General features: G+C 42.3%; 1 protein-coding gene across 12 annotated transcripts in view; it reads right to left on the reverse strand.

Annotated features, from left to right (window-relative positions):
• The window catches only part of LOC122767617 (receptor-type tyrosine-protein phosphatase mu-like), a 63,768-nt gene that overhangs the window by 9,287 nt on the left and 34,379 nt on the right, over window positions 1–20,102 (reverse strand). The window contains exons 17-28 of one of the 12 annotated variants that reach the window (XM_044023007.1): window positions 18,241–18,277; window positions 15,170–15,244; window positions 13,398–13,530; window positions 12,537–12,569; window positions 9,728–9,846; window positions 9,522–9,596; window positions 7,752–7,778; window positions 6,590–6,601; window positions 5,035–5,225; window positions 3,079–3,087; window positions 672–759; window positions 1–60 (exon numbers count right to left, since the gene is read on the reverse strand). The exon at window positions 1–60 is cut by the window's left edge and continues 17 nt beyond it. In XM_044023007.1, coding sequence (XP_043878942.1) covers window positions 1–60; window positions 672–759; window positions 3,079–3,087; window positions 5,035–5,225; window positions 6,590–6,601; window positions 7,752–7,778; window positions 9,522–9,596; window positions 9,728–9,846; window positions 12,537–12,569; window positions 13,398–13,530; window positions 15,170–15,244; window positions 18,241–18,277 — 859 coding nt within the window. The remainder of the gene's footprint in view (window positions 61–671; window positions 760–3,078; window positions 3,088–5,034; window positions 5,226–6,589; window positions 6,602–7,751; window positions 7,779–9,521; window positions 9,597–9,727; window positions 9,847–12,536; window positions 12,570–13,397; window positions 13,531–15,169; window positions 15,245–18,240; window positions 18,278–20,102) is intronic. The other 11 variants (XM_044023067.1, XM_044023033.1, XM_044023026.1 and 8 more) reach the window with 11 other exon arrangements.

The raw sequence follows: 20,102 nt of genomic DNA on the forward strand, positions 1-20,102 counted from the left end.
TAATGTAGTCAGAGCCGCTCTCTCCATCCTGAGGCTGCAGACGCACACGAGAGTGGTCGTCTGACACACACACACACACACACACACACACACACACACACACAAAGACACAGTTAGTTCCTGATGAATACATGATGCAGTGATTTAATAACTGATTAATAAATAATTAATTGACGTTAATAATCCAAACATTCATAAATGATTAATTAAGAAGATAAACTGTGTCTCAGTTCAGGCTCTGCCTCCTTCAACCTGTCTCTGAAGGCTCCTCCTCCTCCCACATAACCTGACAAAGTCTGTCAGGGAAATCAACTGCAGTCGTGGCTGCTCAAAGGGGGCGGGGCCTGAACTAAGACACGGCTTCTGTCTCCATGAAAACATGTTGATTTCTGTCATCATAGCAACGGGTCAGACAACCCATTCATTACCCAGGATGCATTTCATCGTGCACCACGATAGATGGAAAAAAATCTCAGTCCAGGTCTTCGCCCACTGTGACATCACTGTTAAGTAACCAGATTTGGAAGAGCAAGTGTGGAGTCTGACTGTCGCTGTCAATTACAGCATAGCCCCGCCCTAAAGCTGGTTTATCTGACTGTAAATGGAACCATCATTGACATGTTACAGTTGCCACCTGATGGTCATTCAAAAGAACACACACAGGTACGTACAGGCGATGATGTTGCCGTAGCGATTCTTCATACGGTTTTCGTCCTTTTTAGCTGAATCCCATGGAGCCGACTGTCCCTCGAAAAAACTCTGAAAGACAGAAAGAGACAGAGTGTCCTCATGAGTAATGACTCACACACAAAAAACACACACACACACACAAACAAACACGTCTCACACACACACACGTCTCAGACTAACATGTCTCACACTAACATGTCTCACACTAACACGTCTCAGACTAACATGTCTCACACTAACATGTCTCAGACTAACATGTCTCACACTAACACGAGACTAACATGTTCACACTAACATGTCTCACACTAACACGTCACACTAATATGTCTCACACACACACACACATCTCACACTAACATGTCTCACACTAACATGTCTCAGACTAAGATGTCTCACACTAAGATGTCTCACACTGACATGTCTCACACTAACACGTCTCAGACTAAGATGTCTCACACTAAGATGTCTCACACTAACACGTCTCACAGTGGTCTCCAACCTTTTTAAGCCCAAGATCCCTGACCTCCACCTTGGTGAGAGGCAAGATCTACCTATTGAAGTGTTGAAAGAAAAAGACAGCCCAGATTGTACTTCCAACTCGACGCCTTTTATTCAAGCTAATTGTATTAGAATTACATAAAATGCTTTGGTCCAACGTTCAAATTAATGCAACAAAGAAAACACTGTAACTAGCCTATCAAACTGGCCATAGCTTCACATCAACTTCAATTCTATGTTAATTCAATTTCAATTTAATTTCAACACAATAAGAAAAGGAATGTGGAATGTGTGTTATTTTCCACTGACATGAGTACAGTATTGTGTTTATGGTACATAAGCAGATCATATCAAGTGTTATGCTTATCCACTGAAGCTTCAATCATTGCATTTTATTTATTTATTTTTTCTTTTGTTGTAGAGTCTGGGAACGCAATCCTGACAAATACAACAAGCTGAGCTGTGTCCATCACATCCAGGGATTCATCGAACTGTAGTGAAAAACATTCACAGCGTGACAAGTCTTTTAGCACTTGTCGATCCACGTCCCCTGACATTTCCTCAACCCTCCTCGCCACTCGCTTCTGTAGCCTACCGGTAAGTCACACTTTATGTTAGTTTGTTTACCTGGAAGCCGTTTGTTGCAGCTATTATAGGTTGAAATAAAGCGCATAAAAAAAAGAAAAATCTATGTCCGTTCTCGCCCTTGTAAGACAGAGAGAAAGAGAGGCGCTTGCAAAACTGAACATTAATCAGTCATAATGTATTTGTGTAATTATTTTTCTATTATATTCGGGATCTACAGGGAATGTTTCAAAGATCTACCAGTCGATCGCGGTCGACGGGTTGGCGACCAATGGTCTAAGACATGTTAGTCTGAGACGTGTTAGTCTAAGACTTGTTAGTCTGAGACGTCTCAGACTAACAAGTCTTAGACTAACACGTCTCAGACTAACATGTCTTAGACTAACACGTCTCACACTAACATGTTAGACTTAGACTAACATGTCTCACACTAATATATCTCAGACTAATATGTCTCACATTAACATGTCTCAGACTAACATGTCTCACACTAACACATCTCACACTAACACGTCTCAGACTAACATGTCTCACACTAAGATGTCTCAGACTAACATGTCTCACACTAAGATGTCTCAGACTAACATGTCTCACACTAACACGTCGCAGACTAACATGCCTCACACTAACATGTCTCAGACTAACATGTCTCAGATTAACATGTCTCAGACTAACAAGTCTCACACTAACATGTCCCCTCATGGACGCAGCAGACATGAAACCAAACAAGAGACAGTTCAGAGACAACATAACAATGTGTCTCACACCTCTCTGTCCACATCAGTTTCCTGTGTCGCTCATTAAAATGGTACTGTATGTGTGCGTGCATGTGAGTGTGTGTGTCTGCTTGTCTGAGTGTGTGTGTGTGAGAGTGTGTGTTTGCATGCATGTGTGATGATAATACTTCCTGTCCCTGACCAACAGTGTGAAAAGGTGAAAGGTCAGAGGTCCCATGTCTAGTTTGATGATTTTGTATGTGACGTGTCATCATGGAAACAGTGAATGTCTCTGTCCCTCAGATCAGACTTTAAAGTGTTACTTCAGATACATGAACTGTCCTGTTGTTTTTCAGAATAAAATCCCCTGTGTTGACATCATGACACATGCAGTCAGTCACAATGTGATGACAACGACAACAACAACGTCCAGAGAGAGGACACAGTGGAAGACAAGCGCCTGTAACTGTAGACGTCTAATGTGGACACATACTGATCAGCTGATTACATATGTTTATAATGAAGTCTAAACAAGACCTGAGGGACACGACACATGGAAGTGTGTTTGTGTGTGTGTGGGACGTCTTACCTCATTGAGCTGTCCAATCACATTACATTTAAAGGAGAAGCAAGAAGGAAAATAACATTGATCACTTTAAACATCATCAAACGCCGACAGCTGCTTCCTCTGACCGTGTGTTTGTGTGTGTGTGTGCGCGCGATGAGAGTCGGTGTCAGGGTTTTGAAATAGTGTCCCCATAAGTACAGTAAGACTAATGTGTGTGTGTGTTTGCTCAGTATGTATAATGGATTAGCCCTGAGGGCAGCCTGCTAGCACACACACACACACACACTCACACACACACACACACAGATACATTATAGATCTTCCCTCAAGCTAATGGGTCAAAACAGGGAAAGTGTGTGTGTGTGAATGTATGTGTGCGTGTGTGTGTGTGTGTGAGAGAGTGCGTGTGTGTGTGTGTGCGTGTGTGAGTGTGAGCTCAGGTAAGTAACATCCATTAGTAAGTTTGTCGTGATGAGAATGGGTGAACGTGAATTTCACTCACACACACACTCAGGCACACATGCACTCACACACGCTCACCACTACATCAGTCAATCAATGACAGGTTGATTGACAGGTTCTATCATGATGGGATGGATCATGAGTTTTTAATGTTTGCCCTTGTGAAGGACGTTGGACAGCACACCTCAAACAACAGCTGAGCTACTTCCTATCTGCAGCTGGAACATCGTGATTGGCTGAAACTGTCTCTTGTTTGTTAAAGAGGCCATAGTCCGGAAGTGCCAATTGACACTGTGTCATCACCTCGTCTATGAAGCCCTAAAAGTCCAGACCAATCAGTTCAGCCACTGCTGAGAGTGCAGGGTTTGATTGTTTTCCTGAACTCTACGAAGCAGCAAGGCACTTCCGTTGACTAAAAACGTCACTGGTGAATTTCACCATTCCTCTAAACAGCAGCACCTCCTAGTCCTGGCACTAGAGTTGTAGCTGCTGAACTTATCGGTTGTACGGAGCCCCGGACATGACATGGTAAAAAAAATAATAACGTGCGCATGTTATTCTTATTTCGTAGCCACAAAGTATATATATATACATATATTATTTTGTTTTTTTACCATGTCATGTCCGGGACTCTGTACAACCGATACACTCAGCAGCTACAACGAGAGTAGTTCTTCTTCTTCTATGGTTGAAAGTAGCAATATAAAGGACACAGCACCAAAACTTCACAACAAAACGCCAACAAAACGTATATTACAATTTTTACAAACCGTAAAACTGTCTTTGTGTGCTTGTTCTGTCGTATAGCATTAGCGATAGCCGGCAAGAGGCTAAGCTACACGGTGATTTGCACGTATGTGTGTTTATCATCTCGGTAACCACAACGTTATCTAAGCTACAGGCGTCCTGCAGCAGTCTTTTACTTGTCACAGTGTCTTCTGACTCTGGGTCAGACTCCAGATCAAATGTGTAAGAAATTACTATGAGGGGTCGGGACGACGACATTGCTCAATGTTTTGATCATTGCTAGCGGTGCATCCGCCTTTCCAGGGGAGGAGCTGCATGTCTGAGAGTTGACGTGTCAATGACGTCACTTCCAGGTAACTGGCCAATGACAAGACCGTCCGTGTTCTGTGGGTGTGGTTTTGGTCTGAAACAGGCCCGGGTGTTTTTGACCATAAAAAAACACTTCATTTTTGTAAGTACACCTCCATATCTTACATAGAAGTGAGATAGGACCATGCTATGGCCTCTTTAACATATGTTTCAGTTCTGTTCTGTGGCTCCGCCCCCAAAGACATACCCATGTGTCTCTGTGTGTCTTTGAGTGTGTGTCTCTGTTTGTGTCTTTGTGTGTGTCTCTGTCTCTTTGTGTGTCTCTGTATGTGTGTGCGTGTGTCTGTGTGCGTCTGTGTGTCTTTCTGTGTGTGTCTCTGTGTGTGTCTCTGTGTGTGTCTCTGTGCGTGTCTATGTGTGTGCGTCTCTGTCTCTGTATGTGTCTGTGTGTGTCCTCACCTCGTACTCCTCCTTGAAGCCGTAACCCTCGGCACACTTCATCTGTGTGATGTGCTGCAGGAGGTCAGCGACTCTGATGGCCGGGTGCAGCTGACCCGTCTGATAAGGCACCGCCTCTCGCTCCGCCTCCCTCTGCTTGTAGTGAGACTGGACGAGGCTGCTGGTCTCACTGGTCATCATGTGACTGTCGTCTGGACGGAGGGGGAGGAGTCCACAGATCAGTCTGTGTGTGTGTCTGTCACTGCACAGTCAGATGTGTGTGTGATGAAGGTGTGATGAATGTGATCACATGACGTGTCAACATGGCTGACCCTGGTCACAGTCCAGGTCCAGTCAATAATCAATCATCAAATCAGGTTCAGGGTTTTTTACAGCAGGACAGACACTGATCACTAGCTTGGTTAGAATGCTTAGCATTAGCCTGTTGACATTTTTAGCATACGTGTGTTTAGCATATTTGTTACACATTTAGCATCTCTGTTAACATGCTTAGTTGTTTAACATATTTGTAAACATGTTTGGCATATTTTTTAGCATGGCAAGCATATTTATTAGCATGTTTAACATATCAGCTTGTTTAACATATATGTTAGCCTGCTTAGCATATATGTTAGCCAGTTTAGCATATATGTTAGCAAGTTTACCATATTTTTTAATATGTTTAGCATATATTTGAGTATTTTTAGCATATCTGTTAGCATGGCTAGCGTATTTATTAGCATGTTTAGCATATTTGTTAGCATGTTCACCATTTTTTTCTAAAGCATGTTTAACATTTATGTTAGCACATGAAAAAGTGTCAAAGGTCAAGTCGTCTACCCAGAGGTGAGGATTTCACTGATTAAGATATTTGACTTGATATTTGAATAATAATAAGCTCTGGTTTGTATCCATGGCAACCATGTTACCACAACAACACACACAAATGGCACAAGCGTCACGTGATGTCAGATCACATGACTGGACAGAGGATGATGATTGGCACTTTATTCTTTTCACACTGAGGCTGAAACTGTCTTTCACAAATCAATAATCAATAATCTGATTAACATAAAGAACTGGTCCAGATCCAGACCCAGACCCAGACCCAGACCCAGATCTAGATCTGGATCCGGATCCAGCAGAATGTGAGACCTTGTGTGGTCATGGTCCTGCAGTGTGAAAAGATCAGAGGTCAGAGTTCAGGGTCAACATGTCAACGACACTCTCAGCTACGCTGGCTCACACTAGCTAAGCTCTTATTGGCTGACTGACCAATCAGAGGCTCTCTAACTCAAACAGCCAACCAATCAATGAGTGACGTGATGATGTGGCGACGTGTGAATGGACGAGACAACAAAACAACAACCACAAACTTGAGAACCAATCGGAGAGAGCGAGGTGGGCGGAGCAGGAACCTGACTGGATAATGGTGAAATGGTAGGACGAATCAGGGGATTGTGATGTCACACTTTCACAGAGGGGTAAAAATGGGACGTGGCCACGCTAACACAGCAGTGAACCCCGCCCTCCCAGACATGACTCCACCCCTTTAGCCCAGAATACAACCACTTACCATTTATGGGCACTTTACACAGAGAAGATAAGAGACAGGAAGTAGAAGAAGAAGAAGAGGAGGAGGAAGAAGAAGAAGAGAGGAGACAGGATATAAGCAACAGATTTAGCTTAAGTCTACCTAACCAACTGCTAACACAGAGCTAGCATGACTTATACTGAAACATAGCTTTTGCTAATGTTATTTTTAGATGATAGGAGCTAGCAGCAACTAATCCTAAACTAAACTGGCTAACTACTGAACTGAAGCCTGAGGAGAGAGTTCCCTGTCAACATTAAATTAGCCTAGCAGCACAGTTAGCATCTGGGTTTAGTGTTAAGGCTAAACCCAGAGTTTAGCCTGTGTTGATGTGTTTGTTCAGTTAAAGCTACGCTAAGTTTTTAAAACATGTGTGTAGCCTTTTATTATATTTAGCATACATACTAGCTTGTTTAGCATTTGTCATGTAATTAGCTCTTTAAGCATAATTAGCATGTTTGTTTGTTTAGCATTATTAGCATGTTTAGCATATTTAAGATTAAAAAACCAATAAAACTAATCAAAAACGTATATATTTATTTAAATTTTCAAATGTTTGAAAACAAATGAATGAGTGAATGATGTTTTAGAATTATTTATGATTCTTTTAATGATAACTAAATCAAATCCTTTCATCTCATCATAGTCTCCTCCCCCCGTCCACGTGGGTGTGTCCATGCAGAGGTCGGAGGTCACAGACAGACGTGACGTCAACACGACACGCAGGAATGTTGTGAATGTGTGAATGAGTGAAGCCACCATCGTTTTCAGAAAACCACAACAAATAAGTGATCAAAAATAACAAAATCTGAAAACGATTTATTTATTTAGATATAAAAGTTTGACCAAAAGAATTACTAAAGAATTAAAAAATTTATTTTGCTAAAACTACAAACATTTTTTAAAAAGTTAATCCATGAGAATGAATAAAAAACCTAAAAGAACCAAAAACAGTTGAACAAGAAGCAAACAAGATGAATGAGCAGGAATATCACTCTCTCTCTCTCTCTTCTCATTCTCTCCATCCTCATCTATGTCCCTCTACTTGTCTGTCCACTTCCTGCCTGTCTATCTGTCTGTCCCCTTCCTGTGTGAGCAGCTAAGATTTTCTTTCCTACAGAGGAGAAGAAGAAAAGTGTCTCACCCAAAATGGCCGTCGGTACGAAGGGATCTTTGACCAAGACACATCAGCAGCAAAAGACAGGAAGAGGACAGACAGACAGACAGACAGACAGACAGGAAGAGGACAGACAGGAAGTTGACAGACACATAGACAGGAAGAGGACAGACAGACAGGACAAAGAAAAGAAGGAAAGGTTTAGCTCCACCTCCTAAATTTGTGTTTAATCTGTTAATCTGTGTTTGGTTTAGTTATGAAAACGCAATGTAAACAGATTAAATTTGTGTTTTTATTTGAAACTTATTTATGATTTAAATATGAAATATCATCAAACTTCAGTTACAATCATTTGAGTTTGATGAATTTAAGTCACAAAAACATGAGGGTGGATCTGAGAGCAGACCACAGCAACATCCCATAATAAGGCCCAGTAAAGATCCCAGACTATGACATGAGCCACACCCACTGACTGAAGAAGATAACCTCTCTCCATGAATGGCTGACCAAAGGCTGGACAGTCGTCATCATGAAGAAAGCAGTACCATCCAACTACTGACCTTTGACCTGCCCTAGCACAACATCATCACATGGTAAGAAAGCCTCTGACTCCATGTCACACACATGGACATGGTAGTATATCAACAGGACTCTCAGGACCTTCATTGAGAACTCAGTGGGACTGTGGGAGGCCAACAAAGCCCATTGTACAAGTGAGCATCAACTGTGGATAATAGCAAGGAGATATTCTGCATAGACCTGAACCCCCTCAGCCAGATCATCACAAAGACTGGCTTCAGATACCGATTCCAAAGTGGGACAACAATTAGCCACCAGTTCCACATGGATCATCTCAAGCTGTAAGCCAAGAGTGAGCCAGACATTGACTCACTGATCCATCTCACCATTAGGATGCCATTCAGACATGAATATGATCAGAACTAAGGGAGGAGAACTACTTGAAGGCGATAGTAGATGGCAAATGGGAACCATGAAGAGGCCACAAAAAACAACCACCACAACCAGTAAGACAGGTCCTCAAGAGTCAGCTGAAAGGTTGGGACAAGATCCAAAACATTGATACCCTCAGTAATTAGATACTCTGCTGTCATGGTTGTCTGACCAAAGGAAGAAATAGATGCCACTGATATCATGGCAATGAAGCTCCTCCCCATGCATGGAGGGTTCCACCCTAGGTCCAGCACACTGAGGTTGTACACTGAGTAGAAGGAAGGAGGCTGAGCATAAGTGAGTGTCAAAGCCACTGTCCAGGATCAAACAACCAACATCCAAGAAGACACCAGGAAGATGGCCTCCAATGACCTGCTTATGCTTCACAGCAGAGAGGAGGAGCCAGAGCAGCAAACATGAGAGAAGAAGAAGAAGAAGCCCCTGCACGGGATGTTCCATTGTCAAATTGAAGAGGAGTCTGATATCAGTAAAAAATGCCGATGGCTGGAGAAAGCTGGCTGAAGCTGAAAGACAGCACAGTCGTGCTGATGATAGCTGCACGGGAGCAGGACCTAAGCCCCAGATCAACACAGGATGGGTCTACCACACCAGGCAGGTCCTGCCAGACGGTGTAAAGATGCACCTGAGACAGTTCAGCTCATCACAGCAGGGTGTAAGATGCTGGCTGGGAAGGCATGGAACATCACAACCAAGTGGCTGGAATAGTGTTCAGAAACATCTGTACCGAGGTTGGACTGGAGGTCTAGGATCCGGATGGAAGACACCTGCAGAGGTGAGGTCTGTGTGTGTGTGTGTGTGTGTGTGTGTGTGTGTGTGTGTGTGTACCTGGGTAGTAGGAGTTAGGGACTGTGGTGCTAATGGTGTTTGTCTTCAGAGTGAAGGAGGATGGAGATGAAACAGCTGTACAGAGACAGAGACACATCAGCTGGTTACTGTTTGTTTGACTAACTAACTAAATAAAGGGGGAGGAGGAGAGCCCATCATGTGTCAGTCACTCTGTGATAAAAGTGTGTGTGTGTGTGTGAACTCACAGTGCCCGTTCAGTGTGTGTGAGTGTGTGTCCACCATGGTTGTGTGTTGGGAACTGTTGACCATCAGAGTCATTTCCTGTCTGGAGCTCAAAGTTTCTTTCCTCTTCTTTGCCAACTTCCTGTGAAGATAAAACATCACAGAGTCAGGACCAGGACCAGGACCAGGACCAGTATCAGTATCAGGATCAGGATCAGGATCAGGATCAGGACCAGGACCAGGGTCACAGTCAGGGGATCAGGACCAGGACCAGGATCAGAGAGAATCTGTTCCACTGCACAAACACTCAGAAAAACACTCAGTCCAGTTGAAAGACTGAGTGTTTGAATAAAAACATCCATTTGTACGATTGTACACACTCTCGCTCACACTCACACACACACACACACACACGCACGCACACAAACACACTAGCAGATTTAACCCTGACCTGAAAATGTAAAAGGAAAACAAATAATGAAATATATAAATAACTATGAAAACAACATGCTTTTAAACTTAAAAGTATTTTTTTGTGTGTGTGTGTTTTTGTGTGTCTGAGTTAAGATGGAGGACGGTGAAAGCGCCCTGAGGCAGAGCGCTGCCCTCCTCCCCCTCATGTCTCCTTTTCTTCTGCTGTGGTTCAGTCAAAGAAAAACCTGCAGCGCTTCTTCTTCACACACGCACACACACACACACACAGCAGAATCACTTTCTCCAATTTTTCTTCTTCTGAAAAATAAAACTTTCATTTCCTGTAGTTCATGTTCATGCAGACATGACCTTTGACCCCTCCACACACCAACTCTCTCGCTAGTGTGTGTGTGTTACAGTGTGTTGGCGTGTGTGTTACTGTGTGTGCGTGTGTGTGTGTGTGTGTTAGCCGGCTGTAATAACCCTGTCTGATCACATGAGTGTTACAAGGAGAGACAATACACCCACACACACACATGCACACACTGTAACACACACGGTAACACACACAGCAACACACCCATACACAGTAACACACATACACACACAGTAACACACACAGTAACACACACATACATACACAGTAACACACACATACACACACAGTAACACACACATAGATACACAGTAACACACACACTATAACACACACATACATAACACAGTAACACACACACACACACATACAGTAACACACTATAACACACACATACATACAGTAACACACACACACAACATACATACACAGTAACACACACACTATAACACACAAATACATACACAGTAACACACACACAGTAACACACACACACACACACTGTAACACACACTACAACACACACATACATACACAGTAACACACAAACACACTGTAACACATACACACACAGAAACACACACAGTAACACACACATCAGTGGTGAACCGTGAGCACTACAGCTGGGCCTTCACCTCAGCCATCATTGCCGTGAAAATAAATCATTGCGGAAAAAAAGCAACAGTACGATGAATTGAACGTGTTAAAAAACTACAATTCCTTAAATTAACGATGACAAGGTTGTAAACAAATAGACCATAACATCAATAACATTCCCCGCAATAAGATACATTCTCAACATTAACTTCATAAAACTGGAGACCATTTAGGCTACATAGTTAAAATTAAATAAACATAATCAGTGCAAACATAACCAAAATCTGGAAATATAAAATGAGGTCACCCCGTGACGCTGCTGACAACGAGGCTCATTTCATCACCGTGGACAGCGCCGTGAAATCACGGCGCACAACAACCACACATTGACAAATAAATTCATGAGCATCTAATACATTCAGATGGGTTTTAATGCGGTCAGAAAACTGTTTGCTCTGTAGCCCTCCAACAAAAGAACTTTCCCTTCCTTATAAAGGCATTCTCTCTGCTGGAGCGTGACCTGGACACACCCTTTTCACAGGTGAGACAGGAATCAATCACCAAAATACACAAATCTTAGCCCCGAATCTAAATTAGGTTCATTTTTAATTACACTTAATTCCCAATAAATAATAATAATAATAATAATAATAACAATAATAATAATAAATCATAATTTCCACCATACTCAAATATAGTTATTTTAGAGATATTCAGTAAATACAGTAAGTAAGACCGCTCCATGGATCGTCAGCACCAGGCAGATGAGGAAATACAGCTGCGGCATGCTCTCAGTCAGAAAGTGCAGCAGGTCTGATGGCTCCATGTTTGTACATGACTGTCAGTTCAGTCTTGAGCCTGCGGAAGTCAAAGTGCAGTTTTTACTGTGCAGCTGCCGGTACACTGTGCGCACGTCTCCAATGAATGAGCTAGCTAACCGGGCCTAATAGAAACGGACGATTCTGATTGGATAACATGTTTCAGGACAGTAACCCTATAATTGCTGATAGGAACTTGACAGTAAACTTAACTTTAGAACATAGATGAGAGAAAATATAGAAATATATATATAGAAAATATAAATACATATACAGTATATATTATTTAATACTCATATCTTTTGGTTTTTGGTCCAGAATTATTTTTGGGCATGGAAGACCCTGAAGGTTCCCCACTGACACACACACTGAAACACACAGTAACACACACTGTAACACAGACACACAGTAACACTGTTAAACAGATCATGTGACCTGAGCCTCGAGTTTAACTACGTCACGTTTTCAACACGTTAAAGGAGGATGTGGGGTCAGAGGTCATGTGAAGGGATCAGACTGATGCAAAGGGTCAAAGGTCATGGATGATGTTAGGGGTCAAAGGTCAAGCAGTGAAGGCTATAGGCAGGACACAGGTGTGAGGGGTTAGAGGTCAAATAGGTTACTCACAGGTAGTAAGTGTAGGACTGAGAGTTTCTTCGTCTGAGTGGTGAAGGGGCAGGGCAAGGGGCAGGGCAAGGGGTGAAATGGAGGGAAAGAAAAAAACAGAAAAAAAAAACAGATTAATGTGTCATAAAAAACAATGATGATTAATAACTGTATGTGCAGGAGTGAGGGGGCGGGGCCATATTCACTGCTTTACAGGTGAATGAGTGAGGAAGATGATGATGCTAAGCTAAGCTAATATGACATGTGATGGAATGTATTTTCAAAATAAAAAAAATATTCTTTTAGGTGTCAAAACAGATTCAAACATAAACTTTATTGATCATTGAACATTTTTTCATTTCCACGTTTGACAAACTCATCGATATATGTCTGCACGCACCTATCAACATTCAACACCACATTATCCACCAACACCGCCCTCTTTCTCTTTACTCTTAAATATCATTTACAGACGATCTTAGTGCACACACACACACACACACAGACACACAAACACGCACACATACACACAGTAACACACACACACACAGTAACACACACAGAAACACACACACTCAACTCGAGGCGACTGGAGAAAAAAAGAATAAAACTCTCTTTCATCTAATTTTCTCTCTTATCTTTAACGTTTTGTTGTGTGTGTGTGTGTGTTACTGTGTGTGTGTGTGTTTGATGTTGGAGAATAAAGTGAGTCCATGAACAGTTTAATGGTGATTACCGCAGCAATCTGCTCCATTCTTCATCCTCCTCATCCTCACTGTGACTCTATGAGTGTGTGTGTGTGTGTGTGTGTGTGTGTGTGTGTAACTGGTCACATGACAAGTTAAACTCAATAATAACTAATCTTTGGATCAATAATCTCACCGTTTCTTCATCAGCAGGATGACACCGAGGAAGATGATGATGAAGAGTAAAACCCCAGCGATGGCTCCGGCGATCTTCACCGTGTGATCCGACCGGTTCCCCTGTTCTGGTTCTGGCTTTCTGGTGGCAGCTCCTGAAACCATTAACCACAACAGTGTGACATCACTTCTGAAGATGACTGTTTCTAACTACCACTGACCTGAAGATGACTGTCACTGACTACCACTGACCTGATGACTGTCACTAACTACCACTAACCTGATGACTGTCACTAACTACCAATGACCTGAAGATGACTGTCACTAACTACCACTAACCTGATGACTGTCACTAACTACCACTGACCTGAAGATGACTGTCACTAACTGACCACTAACTACCACTGACCTGATGACTGTCACTAACTACCACTGACCTGATGACTGTCACTAACTACCACTGACCTGAAGATGACTGTCACTAACTACCACTGACCTGATAACTGTCACTGACTACCACTGACCTGAAGATGACTGTCACTAACTACCACTGACCTGATGACTGTCACTAACTACCACTGACCTGAAGATGACTGTCACTAACTACCACTGACCTGATAACTGTCACTGACTACCACTGACCTGAAGATGACTGTCACTAACTACCACTGACCTGATGACTGTCACTAACTACCACTGACCTTAAGATAACTGTCACTAACTACTACTGACCTGACTGTGTGTGTGTACATATATATATACACACATATATATATATACATACACACACAGGTGTGTCTGTGGAGCAGCCAGTCAGTGACAGTGAAGATGAAGAGCAGCGTCCTCGTCCTCTCACTGTATAATGTGATGAGATGTCAGTGCCATGAAAAACCCATTACCCTGTGTGTGGTGTGTGTGTGTGTGTGTGTGTGCAGGTGTGTGCGTGTGTGTGTAATATCCTGTAGATGAGAAACGTTCAGGACACGACTGCTGTTGAGCTGTGTAATGTGTCATTTTAGACCCACTACACTTTTCCAATCAGAACCTGACAACAGCCATCAGTCACTGTGTGTGTGTGTGTGTGTGTGTGTGTGTGTGTGTGTGTGTGTGTTTTTTTATCTCACTGACAAAATTGAATACATAATAATAACGATAATAATAACAGAAATGAAACCAGTGTTTCAGGGTAATGTTCTTTCTTTACTTTGTGATTGTCTCTTCAAGGTCACACAGGCAGAGTGAAAGCTGCTGTTTTCAGTTTAAAGGCGATGAAAACACTTTGCTTTGAAGGCAGAAATTGTGTGTGTGTGTTTGTGGTGTTTCTTTTATGTGAAAGTGAAGCTGTTTTCTGCTTCAGGGCTTCAGCCGGTCACACTGAGTGGGAGGTGTGTGTGTATTAATGTGTGTCACCAGCAGGCCTCTAATACTCATAACAGCTGTTTGCCTCGCACACACGCACACGCACACACACACTCACACACACTGTATAAAAACAGTGAGTGGAAAGTTTCCACTTTGAGGCTGGTAAATATTTAAATGTAATTTTCAGCCTCTGTGTGTATGTGTGTCTGCTCCCTCTGTTGTCGAGGTTCTGAGGTTCAGACATTGACTTGTCAGAACCGCATAGACAAAGTTGCTGTTTTAAAGTTTCCTTCAGTGTCACAGTGAATTCGGCTGCTGTGAATTCAATGTGTATTACTGTGTTTATTACATCTGTGGAAAGATTCTGAAAGATTTGAGTTGACCACTTTTTGTTCATGAATCAGTGTGTGCGGGTTTGTGTGTGTATCTGACCTGTCAGCTGTTTGTCTCCAGCCGCTGGAGCGATGCGTATATACGGTGTGGTGAGCTGCGTGACGATTATAGCAGCTATTCATCCAGGAAGGCATGCAGAGAGATAGACAGACAGACAGAGAGACAGAGAAAGAGAGGCTGCAGCAGTGTTTGACCAGAAGCAGAAAACATTAGTCTCATGCAGAAAGAGTTTTTTTTGTTTAGTTTATAACTCATTATGATGCAGTCATAAGAAAACAGATTTGATCCCTTTACCAATAAAATCTACGTCACATGTTCACGTCTTTATCTCACCGTGAGATAGACGTTTGTAAAGCACTCACTCTCCCACACCAAACCTCACAGAGAAAATCAGATTTTAGCTGCAGGGACACAGGAGCTGCTGGTCCTCTGCTGCCTCGTGTGGTCACTTTGTGTCACTGACGTTAAGTCTAAATTAAATATTTCAAATGCCAAATACATTAAAATAAGACATTAGAACTTAGTGATGGAGGCAGCAGTGGATCAACAACTCCCCTGTGTGTGATATTAAAATCACTGATTTTCTCTATGGGCTTTGGTGTGGGACAGTGAGTGGTTTATAAACTTCAGTCTCACAGTGAGATAAAGACGTGATCATGTTTTTTTCACCAGCAGCAGGGGGTGCTCAAAGCACAGTCAGCTAGATGTCACAACTATATCTCTTTATAGATCAATAAGTGGATTGATCTTTTGTTATTGATCTGTCTGTCATAGCTGCATCACAACAGCCCACAGACAGCTGAAACACAAGCTCATCAATCCATCCATCAGGTATTAGTAAGCTCAGTTGTGAGTTAGGACAGTGTGTCTGTGCTTGTGTGAGTCTATATGTGTGTGTGTTTGTTTTCACGCTCCTCTCCACAGTCACATCAGCTGTGTTCACTGTTATCACCACAAAGCATCATGGGTAAAGGCGTTACTCTCCTGGGAGTTGTGGTTGGCTGCTTTCATGTGACTGACAGGTGTCAGGAGACGAGCAGAGCCAATCAGCATCTGGTGAGGGTTACCGTGACAACTGAGCTCCAATAACGTCTGATTAAAGTGTGTGTGTGTGTGTGTGTGCGTGCGTGTGAGAGACAGGTGTCCAGCGACGATTACACTTCTAGATTGGACCAGCATGCTAACCATTAGCCTAGCGCGCCATCTGTATGTCATTACTGTGAATGGCCAGTTAGCTCATGGATAATTTAGCAGGTCCACGCTGCTAATGATGCTAACTGTTAAGATTACAACAATACATGTTTCAAAATGAAACACTACTAACGGACCTTTCAAAATAAAATGCACTCTAAATAAATAAAAATAGTGGCTGTTTCTCAATATCCATACTTGTGTGTAATTGTGTGTATTAGTGTGTTCGTCCGTACTTGTGAAAACGTCATCAGCCTCAGTCCAAGTTCTGTTCCACTTCTCAAGCGAACAGTGAGTTCGGTTCTCAAACCCGGAAGTGTTCTGGCTTCGCCCATTTTACCAAGTATGCATCGGGTGGTGACTTGAGCATACTTGGGATGGCCATGTATCCCAGAATGCATTTCAGCGGGACATAGCAACAGATAATATAAATATAAACCTGAAATAAATATTTTTGTGCGCTGAACGCAGTTTTAAGATCATTTGAGGCGAAAAATTAGTCATTTAGAATTCAAACATGTGCTTTGTGTATTAAGATATGACACTCTGTCGGAGGTGATAAGCTCCGCCTCTGTGGACGCTCGGCACTCACTGTGCCCAGTACAAAGCAGCGTTACCTCACCCTGTCCTGATGAAATGACCCGCTGGCTCAGACGTTGCTGTCATTAGATGCTCAGTGTGATCTATAGATTTGTTGTTGACGTGTTATTTTGTTTTAATGGACACAGTTTGACCTGACAGTTTGAAAGTTGGTATATTATTAATGTTTTATTTATTTTAACTTTGAATTTTAGATTTATATTAAAGTCGCATGGTCATTGTATCTGTATTTAAATATAATATGTACATACATATATATATACGTATGTATGTATATATATATATATATATATATATATATATATATACTGTATATACACACTGCCTGGCCAAAAAAAAAAGTTGCCACCAAAAAAAAAAAGGGTCACATCGTTGGACCGCCTTTAGCTTTGATTACTGCACTCATTCACTGTGGCATTGTTTCCATAAGATTTATTTCCGTCCAGTGTTGCATTGATTTTTCACCAAGATCTTGTTTTGATGATGGGAGAGTCGGGCCACTGAGCAAAGCCTTCTCCAGCACATCCCAAAGATTCTCAATGGGGTTAAGGTCTGGACTCTGTGGTGGCCAATCCATGTGTGAAAATGATGTCTCATGCTCCCTGAACCACTCTTTCACAATTTGAGCTGATGAATCCTGGCATTGTCAACTTGGAATATGCCCATGTCATCAGGGAAGAAAAAAATGCATTGATGGAATAATCTGGTCATTCATTATATTCAGGTAGTCAGCTGACCTCATTCTTTGGGCACATAATGTTGCTGAACCTAGACCTGACCAACTGCAGCAACCCCTTACCTATGTGCTTAGTTAAATCCAGGTGGCGACTTTTTTTTGACCAGGCAGTGTATTTTCCACATGGTACTGTATATTTTAATAAAAATAAATTAATAAAGATATGTGAAAATAATAACTATATATATGCATTTATTAAAAGTATTTCAAATGTTCATTTATCAACACTGTAAGTGGCACTAATGAGGCTGAAGCACTCGGCGCCACCCGCCATTCAAACAGTAGAACAAGGAAGTAGCTGCTGTTCCAATTGAAGAATCATACTTGTGTACTCTGTACTTGCGTACTTGAGTATTAAGAAAGGGCCAAAGTCTTCACTTTTATTACCAATTGCACCTTTCAAAATAAAATGGACTGCACTGTTCAAACTAAAATGTGCATCTGTTCTTCACCTGTAAATATGTCTAAACATCAAACTTTCAAAATTAAATCCCCATTACCTTTCAAATTAAAACAGCACAACTTAAATAACATTTTATTTTCTTACATTCCAACATAAACTGCAGACACTACATGTCCTTACCTTTAGTGGCCACTCGAACACAGTCGATCTTTGTCTCCTGTTAGAGAGAGAGCAAGTTAGGATCACACACACACGCACACACACACACACGTCGTAAAACAGAGCAGACAGAAGGCAAATGGCTGTGGATCAGTGCCTGTGCTGGCATTTAACAACTACAACACACACACACAGATTGTATTGTGTGTTAATTATTGACACTGGGGGGTTTATAATTGGTGTGTGTGCTGAATAATGCAGCAACAGTAGAGCTTTTTACTGTCGCCGAACCACAAAGACCCTCTGCTGTGTGTGTGAGGGAGCATGAATATTCATGTGCTCTTGTGGCTAATTTGTAGGCTATTTGTTAAAACCAGAAAGAAGCAAGATGTTCTCTTCACCAAACCTGTCTCACCGTGTGTGTGAACAATCATTACATACACACACACACACACACACACAGCCCCATGGCAGCCCATTATGGCGTATTTCCACTGGCTCGACTTGCCTCGGCATGATTAGGTTATATCTCCACTACAAAAAAAAGTACCTACTTAACGTGGGCGGAGTCATCGCTGCACGGCGGAGTGAAACTGTGGTGACTTAGTTTTAAATGCGACAGACACACACACACACACACAAGTGACTGGTGCCTTTACACCAGACTTCTGTAGTTGTTAGAGATTAACCCACGTTTTTAGGATTTTAAAGTAGTTTTAACTGATCTACAGTTCAGGACTGTTCGGCTTGATTTGTTTCCACACGTCTCCGGAGTACAGCCTCCTACTCCAAAGACTACAGCGGCAGCGGTCTGTGATGCTGCTCACTATCGCTGGCACTGTCCCTAAATACACCACTCCACTTTAAAAGACTCCTGTTAAATATAGTGTTTTCCCTGGTAGTTGTTGGAGATTAACCCACGTTTTTAGGATTGTTAAAGAGGCCATAGCATGGTCCTATCTCACTTCTATGTAAGATATGGAGGTGTACTTACAAACATGAAGTGGTTTTTATGGTCAAAAACACCCGGGCCTGTTTCAGACCAAAACCACACCCACAGAACATGGACTGTCTTGTGACTGGCCAGTTACCTGGAAGTGACGTCATTGGCACGTCAACTCTCAGACACGCAGCTCCTCCTCTGGAAAGGCGGATGCACCGCTAGCAATGATCAAAACATTGAGTAATGTCGTCGTCACGACCCCTCATCGTAATCTCTTACACATTTGATCTGGAGTCTGACCCAGAATCAGAAGACACTGTGACAAGTGAAAGACTGCTGCAGGACGCCTGTAGCTTAGATAACGTTGTGATTACCGAGTTCATAAACACAAATACATGCAAATGAACACGAGCGTAGCGTGTAGCTTAGCCTGTAGCCGGCTATCGCTAACAAGAGTTTTACGGTTTGTAAATATTGTAATATACGTATTGTTGGCACTGCTCCTTCCTTTAGGTGGAGTTTGCTGTGTCCTGCTTTATATTGCCCAAGGTTTGTGTAACAATCCTCCGTGAAGTGGTTGCAGCATACACGGAGGTATCTGGGAAATGTAGCAGGGATATTCCCATCAAATATGAATGATATCCACTGAGCTTTCTTTGCTCATTGGTGGGGAGCTTGTGGAGCGTCTGGTATTGAACAGAGCAAACACTCGCTGAACCTTTTTCCACGTCCGATACGCTCAGCAGCTACAACAAGTGTAGTTCTTCTTCTTCTACGGTTGAAAGTACGTCACTGGATGTGCCCGGACTCTAATGCCCGGAAGAAGCGCTGCTGTTTACAGGAGTGGTGAGATTCACCAGTGACGTAATTAGTCAACAGAAGTGCCTTGCTACTTTGTAGAGCTCAGAAAAACAATCAAACCCTGCGCTCTCATAGGTGG

The sequence above is a fragment of the Solea senegalensis genome, linkage group LG1 (assembly GCF_019176455.1).
Source record: "Solea senegalensis isolate Sse05_10M linkage group LG1, IFAPA_SoseM_1, whole genome shotgun sequence".
Taxonomy (NCBI): Eukaryota; Metazoa; Chordata; class Actinopteri; order Pleuronectiformes; family Soleidae; genus Solea; species Solea senegalensis.